Genomic DNA, 27,337 nt, shown 5'->3' with positions numbered 1-27,337 from the left:
CAGTGGGCACCGTGCCCTGCCCAGCCGGGGCTCTCTGGCACAGAGCAGCATCAGCGCCAGCGCCGTTCAACTGCTCCTGCCTTGGCTTCCCTGGGACACAGGAGCCTCTGGAAATCAGCACCGCCAGCCGCGTTCCCAGCTTGGAGCAGCTGCTGCTGGCGGGCAGATGCTGCCAGGTCCACTGCTGCCAAAGGGGAAGAAAGGCAGAGCAGAGGAAGAGATGTACATACACAGCAGCCCTGGGAACATCCAATAAACATGCAGATATATGGGGTGATTTGTTAGGAATTACTTCAGCTGCTATGCCAATAGTGCTTTCTCTCCTGGTTCTGTACAATGCTTTGGGCCATTTTCTTGGTCTGGTTTCCTTTGCTTGGGTCCCATCTGAATGCTCACTTGGGGTACAGGCTGTAGGTGCTTGGGGCACTCTTGGAGTTCCTCTTGGATCCCTTGAACAACAGGGTTTGGCCCATGGGGGGAGTTTGTGCTGCTTTGTGTCAGAGGAGAACTTCCAAGGCCATTTTGTGTTTGCTGTAGGGAAGGTTGGTTACTGCTTTGCATAAATTCACAGACTAACATGCTTTGTGATGCTTTGCTTTGTCATACTTTGCTTTGTGATATCAGGGCATGGTTGCCACATCGTCGTGGTGACATCAGAAGGTTGCCTTGTTGCACGGAAGGCCTCAGTGCCAGAGCAGCCCTAGGGCTTGCTGAGATCAGGAGCATCCTCCTGATTGTGGCCTTTGTCAGTGTGTAGCTGCACACTGACAGGAGTCTTGGCTTTTGTAGTGTTGGGGTAAACTTGAACAACAGTGCTACAATGATTGAGCAACTCGCTGCTGCAGTTTGCACCATGTATGGCACTGTTTATTCCGCCTATTTCATGACTAGCCTGGCAAGTAAGTAGAGGTTTCAACTCTATTTAGGTTAGGGTGTAAGCTAACCTGGCTTTTGCATGTCTTCCTGCTCTGTCTTAGTGACTGGGTTGATTTTGAAAGAGAAGGAGCATTAGGATGCCAGTGGTTTGGTAAAGCTCCTGTCAGGGCGTTCAGCTAAAAAGGGGGTGCCTGTAGCCACAGGGGCAGCATTTGCAAGGGAACCTGCAGGGCTTCCGTTCCCTCCACGGGAGAGTCTGTGGCAGCAGAGTCTGTCATTTCCTCAGTTTGCTGGATCAAGCAGGACAACTTCCAAAATGCAGACTGGGAGGCCTTCTCAGAAGGCCTTCTAAAGACTTTGTAGTTCTCCCCAGAACTGAGGGAAAGCTTCTTTTATTCTAAATTTTGTAATGAAAGGATTTGACTGTCTATTTTGACCCTTGACTGAGTGCTAAAATAGTGATTCCCTTTGCAGTGAAGTGCAAACTCTAAAGCCATGAGTGTCTGCTCCTGAGCCCTGGAGCTGCTGCTGTGCTGTTTCACAGTAGAACTGCCACAGCTCAGGGGGATTTTGGGGAAGCTTTTCTGGGTGACTGTTTTCGGCAGCTTAATGGGAATTAGTGCATGCAACTTCTGTTTTTTAAAAAAGTACCTGAAAGACAAGAGAACAAGAGCTGCTTTATCCGTTGAACAGAACAGAAGCATTGAGTGTTGAAGAACAATTTGCATTTCCTTGATCACGTTTGTATTCATTTACTGGTGTAGGCACAACCAAGATTATTGTCCTGATCTCTTGCTGGCTGTGTGAAAGAAGTATGTCACGTGAAGGGATGTTGATAAAGAAAAATACTCTCTGTTTGGGTTGACTTCTTCTCTTCTGTGGGATTCAGCAGCCCAGGCAGTTTTCTCACAGCACTTGTTCATTTTCCCTTGCCCACTCCAGATCACATGATCCGTGTATTCAGAGGTGCTGATCCTGAGGTGAGTGAGAAAGGAACATTTCATGTTCCTGGTGCTTAAGAATTGTAGAGCAAGCTGTGAGCTTGGCCTGTGGCAGCAGAGTGTAGAGGGCCAGCTGGGTAGGCTGAAAGAAAATCCATTTCCATGTCTGCAGCAGCAATAACAAAGGCATCGCTGGCTTTTTCCTGATTTTCCATTTCAGAACTTTCAAGGAATGAAAAGCTCATTTTGCAGAGAGAATGTTGCTTCTTGATAGCAGCCAGGGCATAATGTCTAATTCAGAACTATTAGCAATTCTGTTGAATTAGCCCATTTAAATTCAGTCGCAGTGACTTAGAATCCCATTGTTATCAAAGTTTCTGATTTGTCCTTAGTACAGCTGGTTGTAGAAATAGAGCTGAGTAGAATAAAGTGCTGAATAGAAATAAGGTTATAAATTGTAGGTAACTTTCTGTCCCTCACACTGCTGTCTGTCCACAGATCACAGAACCAACAGCAGTCTCTCCTCTGGCTCCCTCTGCTCATGGAGAGGAGGCCAAAGAGGAGGCAAATGAGGTGGATGAGCGCCAGCCTCCAGCTGTGGTCACACCACAGCCTGACCATTCTGAGCCAGTAAGTGCCAGTTGTGTGTGCTGCTGTCTTTGGTGCAAGGCAGAGCTGCAAGTTTCTGACCAGCCGGCACTTGCTGTTGCTGGCTGAGGATGCTGAGTGCTGGAGTCCTGCCAGGACCTGGTGATTGCCCCCAGCCTCTGGCAGCTGGACAATGGGCTTTGATCTGTCATGCTTAGGCAGCAGCTTCCTGGCATTTTGATAGGGGCCAGCCTGGAGCATGAATGCTCCCTGATCCCAGAGCAGGGAGCATGTCAAAGACACTGTGCTCAGCCTTGTCAGATACACAGGGGACACTGTGGCGTGGAGAGACCTGTCCCCCTGCACAGACTGGCCAAGTAGCTGCAGGCACAAAAAAATGTTGATCTGACCACACAACTCTTTGTGGTGCTTTGTCCCCACAAACTTCTTGGGTGTGCTTACTTGGGACTATTTCAGAGACACGCTGGGGATGTAGAGCTGCTGCTTGAAGTCAGGGATTTTGGTGCCTTTGTTGTCAGGTTGCTCTTCTGCCTCTTCAGGCAGAGCAGCCAGTAGCAGAGCAGATAGGTGCTCTGAGTCTGCCTGTTTCTTGGTCTTTGATAAGCTGCAAGGAGATGACTGTGTTGTCCATGAAGCTGGGGGGGGGGGCATTCTTGTCTAGTGTGGCAAAAGAAACAAAGTGAGTAGTTCTGAACCCTTCTTCTGAGGCAAAAACCAGACGTTGCATGTGTCTGTTGATACCTTCTATTGTGTAGTTTGCTTTGAAAACTGCATTGGAGCCTGGAGTGGGAGCAAAGCTGCAAGTCCTTGACTGCTGTCTTGTAATGCTAAAACCAGGATGTACACCTTGCAATGATGCCTGCTGTATCTGAAGTGAAATGGGCACCTTTGTGGCTGGGGAGCTGCGTGGGCCAAAAGGACGCAGGGCTGGCGGCCTTGAGCCGCTGAAGATGAGGCAGCGTGTGGCCAGGGGGCCAAGAAGGGCCAGGGCACGGTGGCCGTGTCAGCAGCAGGGGGGCAGCAGGAGCAGGGCAGGGAGCGTGGCCTGTGCTGGCAGCGCTGCGGCCACCGCTGCAGTGCTGGGTGCAGCTGTGGGCCCTGGGAAGCAGAAAGTCCTTGAGGGGCTGCAGCGCGTGCACAGAAGGACAGGGGAGCTGGGCAAGGGGGTGCAGCACAAGGCCAGCGAGGAGGTGCTGAGGGAGCTTTAGCCTGGACAATGGGGGCTCATGAGGGACCTTCAGGCAGACTTCCATAGATCCCTGCCTTAGATCCACAGATCCAATGCTCAGCACAAGGGCTGTTTCCCTGCCAAACATCCCTTCACTGCATCCAAGTGCTTTAGACACTGGAGTAGGTAACACTTTCATATTTTGTTTGTTTATTTGTTTGTTTGTTTGCTAGAAGGAGAAGCCTTGTGTCATTTCTCCTTCTCCAGGGAGCAAGGGAGCTTTTTCTCAATCTTTCCTGCCCTTTTCCAGCACCGGCAGAAACACATCACTTTCAGGTTAACGGCTCCCGTGTCTTTTGGCAGCCCAGGGAATCAGTGTGTGTTGTATTTGGGAATTGAGCAGGAAATCAATGCCCTTGCATTCCAGCTGGTGCTCAGAGATTAGAGGAGCTGGGAGGGGCTGGGCTGCATTTCTGATTCCAGCCACTTTAGCACCATCAGTGTGCTCGAGTCCAAGAGAAGAACTTGCCCGAGCACAGATGCACAGAGTGCAGTTCCCAGTGCAACGCTCTGGGTCTGATTGCATTCCAGAAGGACCCACACGCTCCAGATTCCCCAAGAGTGTGGGTTACTGAAGCAACAGGAGAGCAAGTTCAGGATGGCTGCAGATCGGGGCACTGCTACCGAGTGTTGATGTGTGTAGCGACAGAAAGGACAGTATTGATTCAGGGTGACCCCCACGTGGCGAATAATGTGCTTTGACTCTATGATTTAGAAGGTTAAACAAATGCTTTCTTAAGCTATGTTATATCACACTAGTACTATATTAAAACTATACTAAAGAGATACTATACTAAAAAGCTACTAAAGAAAAACTTGTGACTGTCTCCAGACAGTCACGACACAGCTTTTATCTAATTAACTAATCAAGCTAAACAACTATCACTAAAATCCAATTAACAAATCACTTTTAGTAAACAATCACTAGAACACATTCTACATGTACTAAACAACAAGAACAGCAAGTAGACATAATCATTGTTTTCTCTTCTTCTCTAAGTTTCTCACTACCTCCCCTTAAAAAAACCTAGGAGAGAGAATTATATCTCTCTGTGTTCAAAGAATGTAAATACCACAGCACAGTAAAGAGAGATTATAAAAATGAGATCTGTCTGTCTATCTGTCTATCTGAATCTTCCTGGCTCTGCTCCAAAGCAGTGGAAGATGCAAAGCTCACCGCAAGGCATCCCTTCAGGAGAGGAGTAGAGACAAGTTCCATTGACTGATCCTGAGCAGGCAGAGATGTTTCCCCCTCTAGAGATGGTTGTTTTTTCCCCTCATGTTTTCCTACTCCAGCCTTTTCTGACCTGAAGCCTTCTTTTTATCCTTTAAATTTTTGCATGTCCTAAGGGAGTGGAACTATCCCATGCTGTAGCTGGGGTCTGGTGACTTTGCCCATACATGCATTACATGACACATGGTTTCCTTCGCTGGCATCCCCAGGGCTGTGTAAGTGCATTTGTTAATGGGGCCTTATGAGAAACTCTGTTACTGCTGGTCAGAATTCTCAGTTGACAAAAGAGGGAGAAGAAACACCTTGGTCCTCCTCCATATACTGAGATGGCCATAGAGGTTCTCTGACTTCCATCAGAGATCTTTGCATGCATCCTTATCTCCTGAATGACCCCATTTTCTAAGAAGAGTGTAGATGTCAGGAAGGAGGAATGCTGGTGCAGGCCTGAAGGGAATGTGAACTCCAGAAGTGTCTCTCACAAGGAGTGAGCTCACCCAGGAAGCCACCTGCAGGGCCAGGATGGAGCTATGGGACAGGGCGGGGTGTCAGTCACCACTGAAAGACAAACGGACATGGCAGAAGCAGAGGGAGGCCCTCACCAGACCCTTGAGAAATGCCACACCTTCCCTGTCAGCTGCCTGAGAGGCTGTTGGAGCTTCAGTCCCAGATGGCCCCTGATTGTAGGGCCAGGGTCACTTTGGAATCTGTGGCTCCCCACGGGCAGAGAAGGACCCAGCAGAGCAGCAGCACAGTGCTTTGGGAGCGTGTGAGCCCAGCAGTCTTTGAGTCTTGGCCCACAAAGGTCGTACGGGAAGTTGAAACCCATCTTCTCTTGCTTTCTGTGCAGGTGCTTCTAGAGAAAGAGCAGGAGCAGACTGCCTTATCTGAGATGCCATGCCAGATTCAGGGAGAGCTGTTCCCTGCCCGAGAGCAGGAAGAGCAGCTCGGGCAGCAGGTGGAAGAGCCAGAGGAGAATGGCCAGGTTAGCCTGACTGGCCAGGGGACAGAGGGAAGGGCAGGAAGAGGGGCATAAACCAGAGCTCCTGGGACTGAGGAGGCCAGGAAGTCCCACAGGCACTGAAAGGACAGAGCCTTGGAATCTGCAGAGACCAGCACCAGGACAGGATGGTTACAGTGGAAGCAGAGCTGGGTAGAGAAGCAGAAAGAAGGGGCTGAATAAATGTGATTTTGAGGCTAAAAGAGGGAAAAGTTGATCTTGATGGCAGCTCTCAGTCACTTGCTCTGCTTTTGTGTGTACAGAACATCAAGGCAGAGCCACAAGCAGAGCTGCCTGAAGCTCAGAGTGACATCATGGCAGCAAAGAGGAGGAATGAAGACATCCAAGAGGAGAAGAATCTCCCTATGCAGAGGGGCAATCAACAAAAACAGGTGAATGAAGGAATGGCAGCCACTCCACGCATGAAAGAGAGTCCTTTCCGTTGTTGTTTACAGAAAATTGATGAACAGATGCAGGCACAGCTGCAGGAAACTGAGGCTAGGATCAAGGCAAGGAAGCAGAGGCTAGACGAAAAAATTAAAATCATCAAAGAGAAAATTAATCGCCTCCTTCAGGAACAAAAGGCTCTAGAAAAGCGAGTGAAACAGCAATAGCCACTGCAGTCACCCAAGGGGTGGTTTCTGCCCTCCTTGCCTTTCCAGTGCAGAGCAGCAGGGGGTGGGTGATGCCTCCGAGTGCCATCCTGATGAGGCCTCTGTCAGAGCTGCTCTGAAGGGCACTTCCTGGTCTGCTGAATCTCAGCTGATGCTCTAGACAGTGGCATTACTCCCTTGGCCATTTAGCCAGCAGTCATCCAAATGAACTCCTGCTGGCTTCTTCCAGGTGACCTTGTTTCTTGAGGTGTTTTTGCAGGTGAACATGGTCACTCACATAGATCTGGAATACGAGCTACAAGCTGTCTGTATCCCTTGTGAATCTGCTCCTGTCCTTTTCTCTACTTTCTTCCCAGTCGATGACTCCTGGCTGACGGGGACAAGCTGTAGTCTCTGACTGCTTTGTTCTGTTTGACTTGAGGTGGAAGTGTTGCCATCCTACCTGGCAGCCTGCAGAGAGTTCCAGCAAATGACGGGCAACCAAGAGCCCCAAGGCTGGCATGAGGCCCAGGAACTGAACCATCCAGAGATGCTGCAGGATGAGCACGTCCTGAGGAAGGTGCAGAAAAAGAGAATTTCATGGCAGGAGGTAGAACATTAGAATGAGGAGCTGCAAATGTATCTGCAGACCTAGGAGGGGGAAAGGAGTCTTTGGGAGGAAGTGGAGCGGTCGTTGCTGCAGTCATCCTTTAGAACAAGAAACTGGCTATGACCTCGAGTAAAACCAGCCTTTGGTTTTGACCATTTGGTTTCACAAGTGGACATCCAAAGCAATCCAGTTGAAGAGCTCTGCATGTGGCTGACAGCAGCTTCCTAAGGGCTTGCATTTCAAATGGCAATCTCTCTTGCATTTCAGGGCAATCTCTGCCACACCTTCCTGACATAAACTCATTTCTTGTCTCAGATCTACACCGACTCTGACACTGAAGCTGCTGCAGAAGCAGCAGTGCTGTCCCAAGGAGCCTTTGCTCTCCAGCTGAAGAAGTGGAGCCTGAGCACTTGGTTCACCTCCCGTGCTGACCCAGCTGCTGCTCAGCAACAGGAGATGGCGGGTGACTCCCTGGAGCAACTGAGTACGTCTGGTATCTTTCTTATCTGAGGGACAGTGTATTGTGTGCACGTGTCAGCATAGCTGTACTAAAGGGTTCTCCTCAGTTTAGTGTCACAGAAGTGCTGGCGTTGCTCCGAGGCAGCAAGAGAGAGCTCTGGGTGTTCCTGCTGCCTCTGAGGGCAGCTTAGACTGGCTGGAGTTTGCCTGGGCTTCCCTCTCTGCCGAAGGCAGAAGCAGGCATTGTTCCTGGATCAGCAGAAGGCTGTGACTGCTTGAGTCCTAGCCACTGGCAGAAGCTCTGCTGAGATCAGTCTCTAGGAGAACACATCAAGCCCTTTGTGATTCTGCATCACAACCCAATGAATCTGCTTCTTGCCCTTAACAGCTGCCAGTGCTGTGCTCTCAGATAAGATCTGGTAGGGTTGAGAAGAGAGCCCAGTGGATTCTGTGTCTACCATCACCTGTTGGGACAAAAAGGGCACTGATCTGCGCCTCGGTGTGGCTGATCTCAAAGCCCATCCTGTTGTGTCCTGAATGGGAGCAACAGCTTGTACGGGGCTCAGGCTCACTCTGGCTTCTTCCAGTCAGTGCCTGTCAGTGCTCATGCTTGGGCTTTGCCAGCCTTGTTGTGGTCGCTGCCCTGCCCCTGAGGGCTGGTGGGAGTGCAGAGGCTGGAACCTTCCTTAGCTGGGAGGGTCCCGCTGCTGCCCGGCTGCTGCAGCGCGGAGCTGCCTGAGGCAGCAGCCCCTTCTCTGGGCCGGCTGCTGCGTCGCACGGCCTGGACTCACAAGAGGGTCAGCATCTCCTCTGGGCAGCTCTCTGTGTCACAGGGCGCCTGAGGAGCACTGCTGTCCTCTGTGCCCATGCCCGCCGTGCCGAGTTGGGAAGATGGGGACGTGTGCGGTGCCGAGAGGGCGAGTGCAATGGGAGCGACTGATCCGCGCTGTCGGGGTGAAGAGAAGCGGCGTGGTTCTTCACGCGGGGCACGGGCAAGGGCGTCTTTGAGCTCAGCCTGCTCATAAAGGGTGAGGGTCCTGACGCTGAAAGCCCCGTCGGGATTGCTTCTAGCATGAGCTGCTCTGGTTTACAAACACAGAGGCATTCTTCTGGCAAACTGCTGCAAGCTGGAAAAGATGGGAACACTTGGCAATAATTCCTCCTGTTCTGAACTTGACATCTGTTCAGAGGAATTGATTCTAGATGTCCAGGTGCATTTAATCTTAGCAAGTAGGAAACCTTTTCTAAATCTCACAGTGTTTATTCCCAAGAAAACAAAGGCACTGTTAGTTCCAGCTCTCCTTAATGTTTCTAGATGACAAACTTACTTGCCTTGGTAGGTGTTCTCTTCTGGTCTCAGTCTCTGAATGTATCTCCCTGTGCTTCCCTGTGTCAAGAGGTCTCTCACTTCAAAGGATGCTAGAAATCAGTCTCTGTGCCAGCCACTTGTGCTGTGGACCTGCTGTTCTTTTCTTGTTGTTCCAGTTCCTGTTCCTGTTGTTCTTAGCCAGCTGTCCACAAAGGGAGGGCTCAGAGCCCCAGACAGTGGGGCTGCCTTTTGTATCTCCTAGAAGCTGGGATCTCTGCTTTAAAGTGAACATCTTGCATTTTGTTTCCCTCAGGGAGAATGGCGAAGATGGAAAATCCTATTATAAAATACATTGAACTGGAAAATATTGGCAGTGGGTGAGTCCAAGCAATGTTAATTTTACAAAACTATGCATCAGGTGTTTTGCTGGTGGAATAGGTATCAAGTGTGAAGTCAGACAAGCTGCAAATGTGTTCAGGCACTGGGCTTAGATTGTCAGTGCTGATCAGAATTTCTAAGTGTGCTCAGAAGGCATTGTCAAAGACATCTCCATGCTTCCAGTGTCCTGCAGGTCTTAGGCATTTACAGCACAGATCTCCTGTGTGGGCTGGCTTTCACTGCAAGATCTAAATGGCTTCTCCTTTCTCTGCTTCTGTTTTGTTTCTAGGACTTTTGGAGATGTTTGTAAAGCACTCGACACTGCCACAGGAGGAGAGGTAAATGTCAACAGCACCTGCAGATTCTGCTGCACTCGAGGGCTTTCCCTTCTGGTGTGAGCTGTGGCTGGAGCTTTGGGCAGAGCTATGCTGAAAAGGCACAAGAAGCACAGACTGGTGCCAGCCCGCAAAATGCATTTGGGACTTTGTCCTCCTCAGCTGCCGGAAGGAAGGCACGGATGGCAGCGGTTCCTTTCAGAGAAGGACGCGCTCACTCGCTCTCCATTGCTGAAACAAAGGTGGTGCCTTCGAGCACCTCACTGCTCTTTGGGGCACAGCTTCAGAGTCCTGAATTCTCATTTCTGGCTGCCAATAAATACATCTGAAAGTTACCGGTAGTTCCTTAGCCACCTGCTGCACTTGGGAACTGCACATAGGGAGAGATCTGCAAGGCGTCCCTGAAAGCCCTAAGCCCTGCCCATAGCCCAAGATGTATCCACAGAGTTTTAAGGCATGGATTGCTTCTTCTGAGTCGCAAACAAAGCAGCAGAGAGTGTGGTCAGAGCTTTGTGGGTGATAACCGAGACACCGCTGTTACCAAGTGGTCAAGGCAAAATGTCAGTGGCCCCACGTGTCCTGTAACTGGCTCCCAAGGGAGCAGAGAAATGGGCTGTTGGAACGTCAGTTCCTAATTACTGCAGTGCCTAATCACAAGGCAGTTTGGCACAGCTCAGCTGTGTCATTGCAAAATCACTCGCTCCATGTGCCTTGTGGTCTCGTGCCACCAACCTCTCAAGTTACTGATTTTCAATGTCATTTTAGGTGGCCATAAAGAAAATACGTCTTCAAGGACTGAGGAAGAAGAAACTAAAAGTCAATGAACTCATGGTCATGAAGGTGAATAGGAATCCCAACCTGGTCAATTGTTTAGACAGGTGAGTTGTGCTCTTGTCCCATGAACGTTTGTTCACATATTGCAAACGTGCAAGGTAAAATCCCACTTTGGTCACTGGCAGAAAATAGAGCTGTAATTATTGGCTAATTATTATTGCTCCTTTCATCTCCAGTGGATGGGAAGAGATTGCATTTTGTCTGCATGAGTCTTCACTGGCACATGGTATTTGAAAATTGTTCAAAAACCTGGATGTGTCGTGTCTTACTAAATCAATGATCTCTATATTCACAGCCACCACTTTGTTTTGGAGCTTGATTTTTTTCAAGTGTCTTCTTACGTCCAGGTAAACTAACAAGGATTTCCCTTGGATTGTTGCCACTGTTTTCCATTGCTATGCATGCCAGGAAGACTAGGTGCTTTTTTCCAGAAACACCATGTGTGACAGGTTTTTTATCTGGGCTGTTACTAAACTGCACATTTTGCTTGCTGCCCATCTAAGACATCTCCTTTTTCTCAGCTGTGCCTTTCTCCTTGAGACTGCACAGATGGCAAACAATGCACAGCCAAGAGGGAATGTCTATTCCTTTATTTTGTCTTTGTCTCAAAGGGACCTGAAAAGAAGAATCAACCCGTCTTTTCCACACAGCAACCTAGCCATGTACATTCATCTCCACGCCCTTGTTTCCTTCTTTCAGCTACCTTGTGGGTGAGGAGCTCTGGCTGGTTATGGAGTACATGGATGGAGGCACTCTGAGCAATGTCATCAGCAAGACCTACCTGTCTGAAGATGAGATGGCAGCCATCAGTCGGGAGGTCAGCAATCCCATGTGTTTCCAAGGGCTTGGGCAGGATTGTCTGGGAAACAGGGGCTCAGAGCTGGAGTGATTTCCTGTGCCAAGCTTTGTTTCTGTGTTGCTGCTATTCTATGGGCAAGTAAAAGCATCTCAAGTGAAAGGCCTGCCAGTGCCCCTGCACTCCCTGTACTCAGTGCCAGTACTCTTATCTCCTGCTGTTGTATTCTCGCTCTGTCTCTTGTATTTGTATTTGCTGTTCTCCACTTTGCTTCTCTAAATGTTTGCCTGGAGTCTGTCTTCACTGCATTCCTTGCCTGTAAAAGCAAAGGTGCTGGTGGCAGGATTTGAAATGATCAGCAAAGAAAAAAGACTCATGTCTCACAGTCCTCAGCTGAAAAGGATAGTAGTGCAGCCAAAATGCTCTTTGCTTCCGGAAAGTGACTGGTGTGATACTTCCAAGCCTGTGCTGAGGCCAGCAAGAAAATCTTTGTCATGCAGCCTCCCACCCAAAAGTGATCTGCTTCACACCAAAGGGAGGGACTTTTCCTTTCAAAACCCCTCCTTTGTCCTCTGCATGGAAAAAGCACGTCCACTGCAGCAGGAGTTATCCTGGCTGGTTTGCAGGGCACAGCCTACAACAGCAAGTGCTGTTGCTCTTTCAAAAGCTAATGTGCCTTTCCTTAGAAAAGTCCTGCTCTGCAAGTGTTGGAGCAGCAAGCTCTTCCTCTCAGTGGCCATTACTGTTCTGCCATTACTCCCCATTCCCCTGGAGAGGGAATCTTTTAGATTCTTTGTTTCCTTTCTGGTGTGATGAAATCACATCACTCATTTTTGCCCTCCTGTTTCTGTTTTCTCGCTCAGTGCCTGCAAGGACTGCATTTTCTGCACTCAAACCGCGTCATCCACCAAGATGTGAAGAGCTGCAACATCCTTCTCAAAACCGACGGCTCTGTCAAGCTGGGTCAGTATATTCTTGGTCAGGTGCAGCATTCCAGGGATGTGGGTGTGGGGCTGCTTGGAGTGACTGCCAGCTCCCCAGAAATGGTGCTGGTGGCAGTGCAGGGACCCCTGCTGCGAGCTGAAGGCACAGTTGCAACGTGCACAGAGGTATAAGGAACCACAAGCAGTCAAGAGTGGTGTTGCTCTGTGTGTGTCCCTTCCAGACAGAGGGAGCTACAATCTAAAGCTTCAGGGGCATAAAGTCCACTGCTGTGAGCAGCGTTAAGAAACCTGGGTTTTTTTGGAAGCGGCCAATTCCATACTCCCTTGGCTAAAGCCCCAAGGAAATCGAGCGTGCACATTTCTCCAGGAGATTCAACAGCACATTCTTAGCCTGAGAGTGGGGAATTCTTTTGCTTTATTTCCTAATTGGAGCTGGCTTTCATGGTTTGTTGTTTTCTCCACAGCTGACTTTGGCCTCTTTGCTCAGCTCACCCCTGAGCAGGGCAGGTGGAGCTGCGTGGCCGGCACTCCTGGGTGGCTGGCGCCTGAAGTGGTGACAGGTCAACCATATGGCCCCAAAGTGGACATATGGTCTTTGGGAATCGTGGGCATCGAAATGGTGGAACGAGAAGTTCCTTACTGGAATGCAACTCCTGTCTTGGTAAGGTGCAGATATGAAGCTGTGGCTGTTTTTAAGGGGGGCCCGGCTGAAGGGATTTAGAGAGACCAGCCACCTTCAGTTACACCGGCACTCCCCCGGCACGAAGCCAGAGGCGTGTGCCGACCGTGGGTGGGGCGAGAGGAAACAGTCACCGATATTGAAGCAACCACGCCGCAGGAGTGAAGAAAAGAGACGGCCCTCCTCTGCTGGGTGAATTAACTTGGTTTAATCCAGGGTAGGGGAAGTACAGGGTGGCCACCCAAAGGTGGCGAGCGGAGGAGGAGCCCCGGGCCCCTCCGGGGACCAGGTTTTACAGGGAAGGGGTGGGTACACAAGAAACCAATCACAGAACGAAAATTTGCATACATTGAAGACTGATGGGTGGTGTGGATCAATGGGGATAGGTCAGGGGAGGAGCCCAGGCCTACCAGCCAATCACTCGACACCCTAGCTGGAAGATTCTGGAACTTGGGGCGGGGTGCCGGTGATTGGCAGAAGGCCTGGGGAGGGGATACAAGGACAAATAAGGGATAATGAGGGAAAATGAGGAGGGGAAAACCGTGATTGACATAACTGGGGGTTTGAGCCAGACCAACTTGCCAAGCTAGGAGAGGGGGGAACGGAACAAACCAAACACAAACCACAACATCTCCCCCTTTTTTGTTTTAAAAAGAAAAGGAAGGGAGAAAACAAACAGTCCCTTATAATCAGGCGGCAGTTGTCTCTTGTGCTGTTTTAAAGTCCAGGCTTCCACCGCTCACGCTTTCAGAGTCTGAAGTCGAGGCAGGGTCCTCCTCGACATCTGAAAGCTCCAGATGGTTTATGTTGGCCGCTGAGGCATTCAGCAGAAGTCTCTTAACCAATCCCCACATTAGGGAGCAGGCGATGACAATTGCGAATATAACTAAAACAAAATATAAGACGGACCGAACTATGGACCCGGCCCATCCTGACAGTCCCCAGCCTCGATAAGGAGGACTGTCAGGAGGGTAATGATGGTCATCGGGTCCATGCAGGCGGGAGATCAACTAAAAAGAAACAGAAATATAAATTAAGAAGGTCTGGCTTGAGAGGGGGGGGGGGTCAGGACCGTGGTTAATGGTGGCTCGCCCACCAGTTCCTCCGTTTCCGCCGCCAACACGCCTCTGCTACCTGTGGGACTGGTTCTGGTCTTGCACCCCGCTTAGGGCGGAAGGGCTTGACCCACTTTGATGGAATCCATCTCGGACCTGAGGGAGTGGACACGCAAGCGTATCCCCTACCCCAGGTCACGAGATCAAATGGCCCTTCCGTTTTCCAGGTCTCCGGATCCTTAATGAGGACCGGGGGCCTGGCCCTAGGTCGCAGCTCCTCGTGCTTCCCGAAGTGTCGCACTATGGGCGGGTTGAGATTTTCAAAGGAGCAATTTAGAAAGTTGATAGTATACAACGCCCGTGCGAGACGGATGTGAGGGGACTCCACCTTCACTGCCGAATGCTGTTGCTCCAAAACCCTTTTAAGGCTCTGGTGGGTCCTCTCCACCACGGCTTGGCCTGTCGGGGAATAGGGGATGCCAGTCTTGTGTTCTATTCCCCATTGCTGCAGGAAGCTCCGCAGTTCCTTGGATTTGTAAGCTGGGCCGTTATCTGTTTTGATTACCTTAGGGATGCCCAGGACCGCGAATGCCTGAAGCATATGCTTCCTGCAATCTGCAGCCCTCTCACCTGTGTGGGCAGAGGCAAAGACAGCACTAGAGAAAGTATCCACCGAGACATGTACAAACTTAAAGCGGCCGAATGATGGATAATGGGTTACGTCCATCTGCCACACCTCACAGCTGGACAAACCACGGGGGTTAGCTCCGAGAGGGACGGAAGGGAGCTGGTGGGACTGGCAGTGAGGACATGTAGCCACAATGGCCTTGGCCTGTTCACGCGTCAGATGGAACTGCCGAACCAGGCCAGGCGCATTCTGATGGAACAACTGGTGGCTGATCTTGGCTTGACTGAAGAGATCAGGGAGCGGGGCCGCTTGAACAGGGGCGGCAAGGGCATCGGCACGCCGGTTGCCCTCCGCTATGAACCCCGGCAAATCGGTGTGTGATCTCACGTGCATGACATAAAAGGGTTGCTCTCGGTGGGAGACCAATTGAACCAATTTGGAGAGCAAGTCGTACAATTTTGGGTTTGACACCTCCTGCAGCACAGCATTTTCAGCTCTGGACACTACACCCGCTACATAGGCTGAATCCGTAACTAAATTGAAAGGTCCAGGGAACCTCTCAAAGGCTCTGACGACTGCGTCCAACTCGGCAATTTGAGGTGAACCTTCAACCTCGGTGACATCGGACTCCCACTCCCGAGTTTGGGGATTCCTCCAAGTCATGACTGACTTGTGGGATCTTCCGGACGCGTCAGTAAAAATGGTCATTGCCTTTAGAGGGGTTCTACTCTGGATCGATTTTGTAGATAACACAAATTCCTGATTGAATAATTTATGGGCCGGCCGATCAACACTAATTTGGCCGGGGTAGCTGTCCAGAGCGAACTGCAAAGATGTATTCGTTTGCAGGAGGCTGTCAATTACCTTTTGTTTTAGGTGGCCCGAATTTAATTTAAGAGGAATGTGTATGCACGCAAGATCAACACCTGCCAGCTCTCTGATCCTCAGCCTAGCTTTCCGGATCAACTCTGCCACCAGTTCAGCGGGCTGTGTCATTCTCTTGGACCGATGGTGGCTGAGGAACACCCACTCTATGATTAAGAGGGGGTCACTCGAGCCTCGGTCCCTGCCTTTAACGGTGTTGTCCCACTGAAAAATCACCCCGTGGAGGTGTGGTAGTTTGCCGCAAATAATGAATTTAAATGGCAGGCCCGGATGACAACGGTGGGCCTGCCTAGCCGAAATGAGTCTCTGGATTTTCTCCAGTGCAACCCTTGCCTCTGGGGTAAGGGTCCTGGGAGAACTTAGCTCCTCTCCCCCTTTCAATAAATTGAAAAGGGGGGCCAGGTCTTCTGTTGGTATGCCCAGCCAAGGTCTTACCCAATTCAAAGATCCACACAGCTGGTGGACATCCGCCAAGGTTTTAATAGTTGTTATGATAGCCAATTTCTGAGGAACAATGGTCCTCTTAGTAATCTCCAGACCCAGATACTTCCAAGGCGGCACCCTTTGAATTTTTTCCTGCTGGAGCTCGAACCCTGCAGCAACCAGCGCATCGACTGTCAGGTCAAGGGCGTGGCCAAGTATGTCAGCGGTCGGGGCACACACCAGGATGTTATCCATGTAATGGTAAATGATGGCATCGTTTACCACTGCACGTATTGGGGACAGCAAGGAAGCGACGTACCATTGGCAGATCACTGGGCTGCACTTCATGCCTTGCGGGAGAACCCGCCAATGGTAGCGCTTGCTTGGGGACTCACGGTTGATGGAAGGAACCGTGAACGCAAAACGCGGGGCATCGTCCGGGTGGAGGGGAATTTGAAAAAAGCAATCCTTTATATCTATCACAGCCAATTCCCAATTTTGTGGGAGCATCGTTGGGGAGGGCATCCCTGGTTGGAGAGGCCCCATGTCTTCTATAATGTTGTTGATTTGGCGGAGGTCGTGGAGGAGCCGCCACTTGTCCTTATTGGGCTTTTTGATGACAAACACGGGAGAATTCCATGGTGACGTGGTCTCCACGATATTGCCCTTAAGTAGTTGTTCCTCAACGAGCTCCCTGAGCGCCGCCAATTTCTGTTTATTGAGCGGCCACTGCACTACCTGGACAGGCTTATCTGATTTCCAATTGAGCTTCCAGGTAGGGCGCTCATCAGTGACCGCCGCCCGAAAAACCTGGGGAGCCGCTGGAAGGTCAATTCGGGCTCCCCACTGGGCTAGGAGGTCTCTCCCCCACAGGGGCTCCATATAATCCAAAACGAATGGGCGTATAGAAGCCAATTGCCCATCCGGCCCCGTGATTTGCACGATGCTCTTAGATCGTCTGGCCAATTGTAAACCCCCAACACCACGGACGTGTCCAGGCGCGGTTTGCAACTCCCAATGCGACGGCCACTCCCGAGAAGGAATGACCGTGACATCCGCCCCAGTGTCCAACAGGCCTTTTAGTTGTTTGCCTTCCCCCCCTTTTGTGATATAACAATCGAGGCGAGGTCTTTCGTGCCCCAAAACCTGGGCCCATGCGATGGTCGGCGTGGTGTTTTCTGATGTTTGATGTAAATCCCAGGTTATTTCAGGCACTGGGATTGCCTGAGCTACAATCTGCCCTTTAGGCAAAAAGATGGGGGGCTGGACACAGTGCAGGCCGACGGCGAACACCCCCGGGTCCGATGGTAAGAGGCCCGGGATAATGTTCACCGTCGGTGGTGTGTGCTTAGTATCACCAACCACAACATACTTGCAGCGAATCCGTCCCCAGTTACCTGGGCACTCCGGGTCGACAGGAACGAGTTGAAAGTCGGAGGTCCTCAGGTGGAGAGCCTCCGAGAGCCGCAACCTATAGGGTGCAAAAGCAGAAGCGGTCGTTAGCACAGGTCTTGTTTGAATTAGTAAAACAGAAGTCAAGTCCGGTAAGTATTGGTCACATTTAGTTGGCGGCGGTCCCTGATCTCCCTTCCCCCTACGCGATGATGATAAATGGCCCGCCTGATTTTTGTCAGCGCGCAGGGGGGCACTGCGCTCCGATTTTAGTTTTTTGGGGGGTTGGCCCCCAACTGTCCCTGCTCCCTTTTAAATTTGTAAAATTCTGCCCGTAGGGGGCAGTCCGGCATCCAATGTCCAGTCCTCCCACACAAATGGCAGGGTGCGGAGGACTTCGACGAAACAGCTGCTGCAACACCCTGCTCGGTGGAGGGCTCTTCTGCCGCGGCGACCCGGGGAGGTTGAGTCCTCCTCTTTTCGCTGTCCCTGGTGGTCAATAGCGGGACCTTGCGCGCGCACACTTCCAACATATCAGCCATCTGCGGTGCCGGGTGGAGGGGCAGGCTGAGGATGGCATCCCTGCATGCCTGGTTGGCATTTGAGGACGCCACCTCCCGCAAGATGGTGCTTCTAGCTCCTTCGTCCGACACCTGATGTTCAATGGCCTTCCTCAACTTCTCCACGAAGTCAAGGAAGGCCTCGTCTGGACCCTGAAAGATTCTAGAAAAGGCAGTTGGGGGCGCGCCCCCCGGCAGCAACAAAAAGGCTTTTTCTGCGGCAGCTGCCGACGCTTTAAGAGCCTCCCGGGGAAGGGTACTCGCCTGGGAGTGCCCATCTTCCCAGTCCCCGGTCCCCAGGAGCTGGTCGATGGCCAAAGGGCGACCTGTGAAATCAACTCCCGATTGGGGTTGACTCCACAGGCTCGGGAGGGCTTCAGTCACCCCCCTCCTCCAGGCGGCTTCCCACATTACCCGCTCGGATGGATTCAGCAGGCAAGTGAAAAGCCGCCGGACATCGAAGGGGGTGATCTCTGCTTCGGAGAGTGTTGCTTCCAACACTCCCCGGAAGTATTCACTCTCCCGGCCGTACTCCTTTTGGGCTTTGACCAGTTCCTTAATTTGTGAATGACTCAATGGGACCCATTGGCGACGCACTCCCCCACCCGCTTCTGGCTGGTAAACAACCGGAGCCGCCGATGGTACAGTGGCCGGCTCCGGTTCCCGGCCCTTGGCCCCCCCCCCCCCGGGCCCCGAACCGTGGGAACCGGAGGGAGGGGCGTGGGAACCGGAAGAAGGGGAGGAGGGGGCGTGGCAGGAGACTGGGTGGCCCGATGACGAGGGGCCGTCCCCGGAGGCGGGAGCAGGAGGCGGGGCACAGTGGCAAGCGGTGGGCGGGGAAAGGGGCGGGATTGTGGGAGGAACGATGGGAGGAGCTATCATGGGAAAGGGAGGCGGGGAAACGAGATGGGAGGGGTCAGATAGGGGGTGGAGCTGGGGGGAGGTCGGGAGGGAAGGGGCGGGGAAAGGGGAGTGGCCGAGAGGCAGGAAGGGGTTGGAACTTGGAAGAAAAGGATTCTGGGATGAGGATGGGGGTTTTCCCGCCATCTCGACCATGCGGTCGCCTCCATTTTGGGCCACGCCGCGGCCATCTTGTGAAACCAGAGGCGACCCGGGGCAAACTGGGGATTCAACGAACTGGGGTACATAACTCTGGGGTTTGGGGACAGGAGCAGGGGAGGCAGGACAAGTCGAGGAGCCCCCGAGAGTTTGGCCAGAACTCTCGGGGCGGGGGGACCGGGTATTCTGGAGAGGGCCAGGGGATGATGGAACTCCCTGCGCCTGGCTGGTCTGGGGGGGTGCCCCCTTCAGAATCCCGGTTTTAAGTTTGGGCGTACGGGAAGGGGTATTCGGGACAGAGGGTGAGGAAACCGAACTGGGGTGCGAAACCGAACTGGGGCAACGTTTAACTCGAACTGTGGCCTGTTCTGAGCTCCCTTCTTCTTTTAATATTTTTCTAATTTGGGCAACAAGCCTGGCCAATTGTATGAGGGAAGCGTCGCCTGGCCTGAACAACTCCGAGAGTCGAGTTTTAACCCTCCGCCAAAAGGCCGGATTTTTGATCAGGTCAGGCGAAACCTCCGGGAACTCAGAAGAGACCCATTTTATAAATTTTTCAACAACAGGTTTTTCATAAACAATTCCCCCCCCAACAAGGATTCCCTCAACTTGGATAATAAGTCTCTTTTGGGCAGTGGACAGCTTAGCACCCATAGCTAGTAGAGACTTCCCACGAAGTCAAATGTCCACTACTAAGAACTTCGAGCCCAATCTGCCACGCAAAAGGAAAAACGAAAACTAAAAGGTGACCACCCACCGGCCCCTGCCTGTAAAATCAAGGGAGGGCGGCAGAACACCCTGGGGACTGGGGAGGACGACAGGGAGAGCGGCGAAACACTCACGTGTCCGGTGGGCTATCAAAGGAAAGCGCGGCGAAGCGGGTCCTGCGGCCGGACGGCTCGGGGTGCTCGAGGTCCCGTCCGGTCCCCGGGGAGCGCTGCCTCAGAGGGCCTGCTCACCTCGGGGTGCTGCTGCGTCCAAAGGACGGAGTCCAAAATCCGTAGGGTCCTTGCGAAGATTGTAAGTCCAGGCTCTACTGGTCCCAAATCCGGCCGACCAGGAGCAGGCAATCGATGCAGAGGGGCCCCACGTGGGCGCCAGCAACTGAAGCTGTGGCTGTTTTTAAGGGGGGCCCGGCTGAAGGGATTTAGAGAGACCAGCCACCTTCAGTTACACCGGCACTCCCCCGGCACGAAGCCAGAGGCGTGTGCCGACCGTGGGTGGGGCGAGAGGAAACAGTCACCGATATTGAAGCAACCACGCCGCAGGAGTGAAGAAAAGAGACGGCCCTCCTCTGCTGGGTGAATTAACTTGGTTTAATCCAGGGTAGGGGAAGTACAGGGTGGCCACCCAAAGGTGGCGAGCGGAGGAGGAGCCCTGGGCCCCTCCGGGGACCAGGTTTTACAGGGAAGGGGTGGGTACACAAGAAACCAATCACAGAACGAAAATTTGCATACATTGAAGACTGATGGGTGGTGTGGATCAATGGGGATAGGTCAGGGGAGGAGCCCAGGCCTACCAGCCAATCACTCGACACCCTAGCTGGAAGATTCTGGAACTTGGGGCGGGGTGCCGGTGATTGGCAGAAGGCCTGGGGAGGGGATACAAGGACAAATAAGGGATAATGAGGGAAAATGAGGAGGGGAAAACCGTGATTGACATAACTGGGGGTTTGAGCCAGACCAACTTGCCAAGCTAGGAGAGGGGGGAACGGAACAAACCAAACACAAACCACAACACAGATACTCACTGATCCCACTGTCTTTCTCACCTGTCCCATGTTCTGTGTGCCATTGGACAAAATCCCATTGCCATCTGCTGGCACCGCTTCCACCAAGGTCTCCTTCTAAAAATGCCCCTGCAACACATCAGCATCTGCTGTAGCTTTGGTTGTATCAGAAAGGGAAGTGGCAGTTCAGAAACCTAACCAGTTCAGAAACCTGCCATTTTGGCCTCCAGCCATGCCTGACATTTCTCACTTGTTTTTTGAACAATGTTGGAACTCTGTTTCTGAAGGACAAGAATTTTTCAGTGGAGAGGGTAGACATGTGATAAATATTCTGAGAAATGGAGGTTAGACCTTCCCAGTTTCAATTTTATAGAAAACATAAGAAAAAAAGGAAAAAGAAAAGTAAACAAAAAAGAAAAAGAGAAAAAACCTACTACCAAAGCAATGCCCAAGCAGTTCTGCTTGCTTTCTCATTTTTTAAACACAGCTCTTCTCTTCCATTCTGTAGCATCTTTTCCAAATGCTGTGGGTCTTCGAAACTTTCAGGCTTTCAAGTCATCTGTACATGGTTCAGTCATGTGTGTGGGTGGCCTGGATAAGTTTAGGATGTGTTTTTCTCCGACTGCAGTTAGAATTGTTTGCCAAACCCTTGGCTGTTTCTTGGTACTTTAACAAGTTGATGAGCTTGCAGGCAGGTGCCTGGGCTGGGATCCAACGTGGGCAGTTGACAGCGGTGCTGTGTTTCTTTACCACAGGAGCAGGGCCATCCCTGGCCTGCACAGTTCTAATGACAGGGAGGACTCCAGCTCCCCACCATGGCCAGTGGCTGAGCTCAGCTGAGAGTCAGGATAAAACCCTCTTTGTCACCTCTGGTGATGTGGGAAAAGGAAAGAAAGCCGCATAAATTATTTGTACACAAGGGGAGTGCATTGCCATTTCTGGATTTGAAATTCTCCTTTGGGTTAAAGAGGATAATAGCAAAGTCTCTTTGGTCACCATCTATTTCAGTGCCACAAGCACAGAGTTATCGTTACAGTGGTGGGCATTTTTATGGAGACTCCAAGGCCTCTTGCCATTCATATTTTTGTCTATTTGAGATGGATTCTGCAAGTTGAGGTTTGAATAGTTCCAAGTTGGTGTCCTATGTTTCTAAATACCATCTTGCAAAAGCAGAATGAGCTCTCTCCCTCTGACTTGTCAGCATGTTAGAGCTTGGTTCCACACGAACCACACTGGATAACGATCAGCCAATGTCTTGCCAATCTACACTGTAATTCCTTGGCCTGAGGAGTATCAGAAAGACCTGCTGAGCTCCATGGACACTGTCAGCTGCATGGAAGTGAGCATCCTTGGCCTTGCTGAAGAAACTGGAGCTCAGCTTAGTTTAGATGCTCTTGAGCAGGAGAAAGGCTGGAATCGTCAGGTGTTTCCAGAGGCTGGCGTGCCCAGAGGGACTGAGCTCTGGGGAGCAGCTGGATGTTTCTGCACATCATGGAAAGGGATTGCCAGACAGCTCAAGCCTCACCACAGGCAAACACTCCCCAGCTCTTCTCAGGCAACATTTGCTTTGGGTTTCAAGTTGTTCCCACTTGTCTGTCTGTGAAGATGCCCCTAAAACCACAAGACAAGCCTCTCAGAACTGGTGTTACATTTCCAGAAATGAAGAAAAGAAGCCCAAACACAAGAAAGTTGCTAGGGCACTGGTTTTTAGAGAGGAACTTACCCCACTGTGCAATTTCTTCTCACTGGGAAACATGCTTCAAACTGGGGCATGAGTGTGTAAAGGCCACAGAGTCTCTTCTGCTTCTTGTGCAGTGCTGCTGAAACACTCAGTGATCGTGTTTCTCTCCTAGCCCAAGCCACATTCTGCACGTCACCAAGCCAGAGCCTGGTGATGTGGAGAGCCTGCCAAAACCTCCCATTTGTTTCCTGGCACTTTCTGGGATGGGCCTACCATTAATGCATTGACTTGAGCAGCCAAATGAGTAGAGGGTGACCGTAGGGATGGAACCTCTCCTTCTGATTTGACCATGAAAAGTTTTTCTTTTCCATGTAAGGAAAGCAGAAATTTTCAGGCTGCTGAGAGACAGAGCTGCAGGTGGCTCCTGTGTGTCCAAGCAGGCATTTTCATCCCAGTACATTTGTGCATGCATCTTAATGTGTCTGTGTTGAAGATGAGATTCCAAATGTTTGTTTCCTTACCTGAGGAGCACCTGGTGGATTTCCTTTCTTTCCTTCCAATTCCCATTGTTTTCAAGAACAAAGCAAAAAGCTGGATTAGTTTTGTTTTATGGCAGCTGCTCTTAAGGGACCAAGAAGCACTGCAGAGATACTTTTCCATGTACTAACCCTTGGATATAGTAGAGTTAGTATAGCAAAGTCCTTCTTCCAAAAAGCCTCTCAAGCTGGTATGAATCTTCAGGGAAGGAAATGTGCTTGTGGTGGTGTAGTTCCCACTAACTAGGTCAGTCAATGAAATCAGCTGCCAAGGCAAGATCTGTGGGATGTTGGAAAAGCTGTGGCTGCATCGGAGTTTGGGTTTTTGGTTGGTAAAGGAAAGTCATCTCTGGGTCTCTGCCAGGGCAGAAACTGCCACTGCAGAGTGGCGCTTAATCAATGGGACCCAGGAGAGCAGTTACAGATAGGAAAGAAGTAGGTGTAGCCTGGTGTCTCCTTTTTCCCCAGCCTCAACTCCTGATAGCCACAGGAGGAAGACAAAAGCTGCAGCAGCCCAAACTATTCTCATCTTGCCTGCGTGACTTCCTGAGCTGCTGCCTGCAGAGAGACAAGGCGCGGCGCTGGTCTGCCAAGGAGCTCCTGCAGGTAAAATGTGAAGGGGCTGCAGGTGAAACAGGGTCTGAGGGACGGGCTCCTCCTCCACTCAAGTCCAAGGCATCAGATGAGCCCCCTTCCTCCTCACCTCCACTCTTGGTGCTCTTCAAATGAAAACGGTGAGGAATCCTAGACTGGGCTGGGCTGGCAGGGCCCTGTAAAGGTCCTGTGGTGCAAGTGTCCTGCAATGAGCAGGGACATCTTTAAAGAGATCAGGTTGCTCAGAGCCCTTTGCCACCGGAGCCTGAATGGTTGCAGGGATGGGGCACCTACAAGCTCTTGGGGCAAGCTGTGCCAGGGTGGCACCATGCTCCGAGTAAACAAGTTCTTCCTTAGACCTACTCTGATTAGATGCCCTTTGTGTTTAAAAATATTTGTCCATATCCTATTGTAACCAGCCCTGTTAAAGATGTCCCCCACTTTCTTCAAAGCCACTCTGAAGTCTTGGAAAGTGGCAATAAAGTCTCCCTGGGGCCTGTTCTTCACAAAACTGAATAACTCCACCTCTTCTCCGCATTTCCTGAGCAGAGAGGTGCTCTGTCCTCTGACTGTTTCTGTTGCCCTCTTTTCTAATTTGGTGGAGTGTTCAGTTTTATCTAATGGCAAAAGAATTGAAGTAGAGCAATGCAGGGTACAGAGACATGAAATGGTGGTGGAGGAACCCAAGGAAGCCAGTCCCAGCTGAGCAGTCAGAGATTTGGCTGTGGCAGGAGGGGCTGTGGGGGCTCACTGTGAGCCTCTGAGGGGCCCTGGTTTGTGCCCCCCAGCCCACCCTTGGAGGTTTCTGGCACACAAACAGGGACAGCTGGGAGGGACTTGTCCCAGCCCCATCTGCTGCCTGGCACGCTCAAGCAGACAGGAACTGCGCCAGGGTTCCTGCCAGCTTGTGTGGCAGAGAGGGAACTGCAGGACCCAGTGCCACTGGGCTGGCCCTGCTGGGAAGGAAGGTGCCATCCAGCACACGAGGGGCAGGGCATGGAAAGGCAGACACTGCTTTCTGTCCCTGTGGGAATTAGCACAGTGCCTGTCTTTCAAAGACAGGGACCTATGTGAGTCATTGGAGTTTCCTGAAAGGAAGATAACCCAGGGACAGAAAGCACCATTTCTAGAGCACTGGCAGGGCAAAGATCCCAACAAGATAAAGAAACCTGAATAAATGGATGAGTGGGATTCTGGGCCAGGTTTGCCTGTGATGGCAGGGTCCTGCACATGACTGCTGGGTAGCAGATGGTGCCATTGCTCCTCTTTCTGGGTCTTTTTAGGACCCAGAGAAATCCCGATTGAGCCTGTGAAGCACTGAGCTTGGAAAGTAATGGTTCACTCTTCACTGTTCTTTGTATTTTTGTTGTTTGTTTTTTGTTTGTTTGTTTGTTTTGGTTTGGTTTGTTTTTTAATTTGTTTGTTTTCTTTTTTTTTTTTTTTTGTATTTGTTTTTGGTTTTTGGGGTTTTTTTGTGAACAGCATCCATTTGTAACATCAGCTGAGGCTGCATCCACCCTGAGACCACTCATCATCTCAGTGAAGAGGAGGATGGAGAAGCAAACAGTGCTATAATCATATCAGGACCATTTTCTCCATAGCCATCTTAGAGTAGGATTGTAGAGTAGGACTGTAGAGTAGGATTTAGAGTAGGAGTATGTGGAGAAAAGACAAAAGACTCTGCACAATTCAACGTGAATCAAGGAGAAGCCATTTATTGTGCTTCTAAGCATAGTTTATAATTAGTTCCTATCCTATAGGTTTCTATAGACATGCATTGTTTGGTTGGTTCCTGCACTTTGTCCAGCATCTCTTGACTGGTAGCTCTATTTTGTCCTGAGGCAAGCACGCATCTTTTTCTTAATCTAATTGGTAGATGCTGTAAGGGTCCTTTTATTTGGGTTGCTACCCCTTTGTCTGTCAGCAACTCTTCTGCTTCACCTTTTTATCCACAAAGTTGAATGCAGCTTTATTAAAAACCTGACCTAGTTCTAGAAGGTTAGTTAGTTTAGTTAGCTCCAGAAGGTTAGGCTGGTTCATTTAGTGCCTGTCCATTTTTCTGCAAATACCACCCCACAGGATTATAGAGTAGGATTGTAAAGAAATAAAGTTTCTGAAACTTTAACTCATCTGGAAGAATCCTTTCTTTCTCACCCTGTGAACAAGCTGAGCATTTCCTTCTGAGTTGTCAGCTGTCTATTAAAGGTGCAAATGGCTTCTTTGGTGTTGTGAAAAGTACATATTACAGGATAGGCTCTTCACAGATATTAAAATGAACATATATATATATATATAAATATATATATATATAAATTAATATACTGTATGTGTTATGTTGTCTTAGTCAGTAGTACTGTATTTTTTTCAGTAGTGTGGTATGTTGCAGTGTGATGTCATGGTTTGCCTCAGATACCCCAGGTTCCTCCCTGATAATTCCCTGCCAGGTGTGTCAATCATCCCTCCTTTCCACACCCTGACCCCTGCTGAGCGCTGTCTGTCAATCCTGGCATTCCAGAAGGGCGGCGAGTGATTGGCAGAATTCAAAAGATGCCCTCCCCTCCTGGAAGGACATTGGGCCATCCAGGTGTCCTCTGTCCCTTGAGACTTCCCCGCCCCGTACCTGGCTGGTGGTCCCCCGTGTTCCTTCCCTCGCCCTCTCCCCTGGCTAAAAGGGCGAGCAAACCATGCGGTTGGGAGTTCTCCTGGAGCCGTTGATGGATTCAGAGGCCTGTGGGCCAGGAATAAAGCTCTGGATCAAAACCCTCCATCAGAACCGACTCCTTTCCTTCACCTCGCCTTAAAGCTTCTCCACCAAAGGTAAACCTGAACTCCTGCGTGCCTGGACTTGCCTCCAAGCGCCCAGCTGCAGCATCCAGCCAGCCAAAAGTGTCTCTGGGGTAAAATTCCACAGTTGCTGCTATTTGGTCAAGCAGCAAAGGCCAGACAAGCTCATGTACGTCCCGTCTGGCTATATTCACAGAATCACAGAATCACAGAATTTCTAGGTTGGAAGAGACCTTCAAGATCATCGAGTCCAACCCATGTTCTAACACCTCAACTAGATCATGGCACCAAGTCCACATCCAGTCTTTTTTTAAACACATCGAGGGATGGTGACTCCACCACCTCCCTGGGTAGATGATTCCAGTATTTGACCACTCTTTCTGTGAAAAACTTCCTCCTTAATTCTAGCCTGTATCTCCCTTGGCGCAGCTTGAGACTGTGTCCTCTTGTTCTGTCTGTTGCTGCCTGGAGAAAGAGACCGACCCCCAGCTCACCACAGTCACCCTTCAGGACGCTGAAGAGAGTGATAAGGTCACCTCTGAGTCTCCTTTTCTCCAGGCTGAACAACCCCAGCTCCCTCAGTCGTTCTTCATAGGGCTTGTGTTCCAAGCCCCTCACCAGCCTCGTTGCTCTCCTTTGGACACGCTCAAGCATCTCAACGTCCCTCCTAAACTGAGGGGCCCAGAACTGGACACAATACTCAAGGTGTGGCCTCACCAGTGCTGAGTACAGGGGAAGAATGACCTCCCTGCTCCTGCTGGCCACACTATTCCTGATACTAGCCAGGATGCCATTGGCCTTCTTGGCCACCTGGGCACACTGCTGGCTCATGTTCAGCCGACTGTCAACCAGCACACCCAGGTCCCTTTCCTCCTGAGCGCTGTCCAGCCACACCATCCCCAGCCTATAACGTTGCAGGGGGTTATTGTGGCCAAAGTGCAGGACTCGGCACTTGGACTTATTCAACTTCATCCCATTAGATTCTGGCCATCCATCCAACCATTCCAAGTCCCTCTGCAAAGCCCTCTGTCCCTCTAACAGATCGACACATGCTCCCAGCTTAGGGTCATCTGCAAATTTGCTAATGAAAGACTCTAAGCCCTCATCCATGTCATCAATAAAAATATTAAACAGAACTGGCCCCAGCACAGAGCCCTGAGGGACACCACTGGTGACTGGCCGCCAGCTG

At 50.9% G+C, this 27,337-nt stretch overlaps 1 protein-coding gene across 1 annotated transcript; it reads left to right on the top strand.

Annotated features, from left to right (window-relative positions):
• Positions 1–577: 577 nt before the first annotated feature.
• On the top strand, positions 578–24,939 carry LOC136570837 (serine/threonine-protein kinase PAK 3-like). The gene is given in 11 exon segments (XM_066571242.1): positions 578–899; positions 1,819–1,856; positions 2,316–2,447; positions 5,736–5,870; positions 6,149–6,484; positions 10,335–10,447; positions 11,103–11,220; positions 12,063–12,162; positions 12,608–12,804; positions 23,239–23,376; positions 24,847–24,939. Coding segments are annotated over 11 exon segments (1,722 nt in total).
• The last annotated feature ends 2,398 nt before the right edge of the window (positions 24,940–27,337 follow it).

Source organism: Molothrus aeneus, unplaced genomic scaffold (genome assembly GCF_037042795.1).
Source record: "Molothrus aeneus isolate 106 unplaced genomic scaffold, BPBGC_Maene_1.0 scaffold_40, whole genome shotgun sequence".
NCBI classification, from domain to species: Eukaryota; Metazoa; Chordata; class Aves; order Passeriformes; family Icteridae; genus Molothrus; species Molothrus aeneus.
The sequence above is the reverse complement of the archived record's forward strand: the minus strand, read 5'-3'. Positions and strand labels throughout refer to the sequence as shown.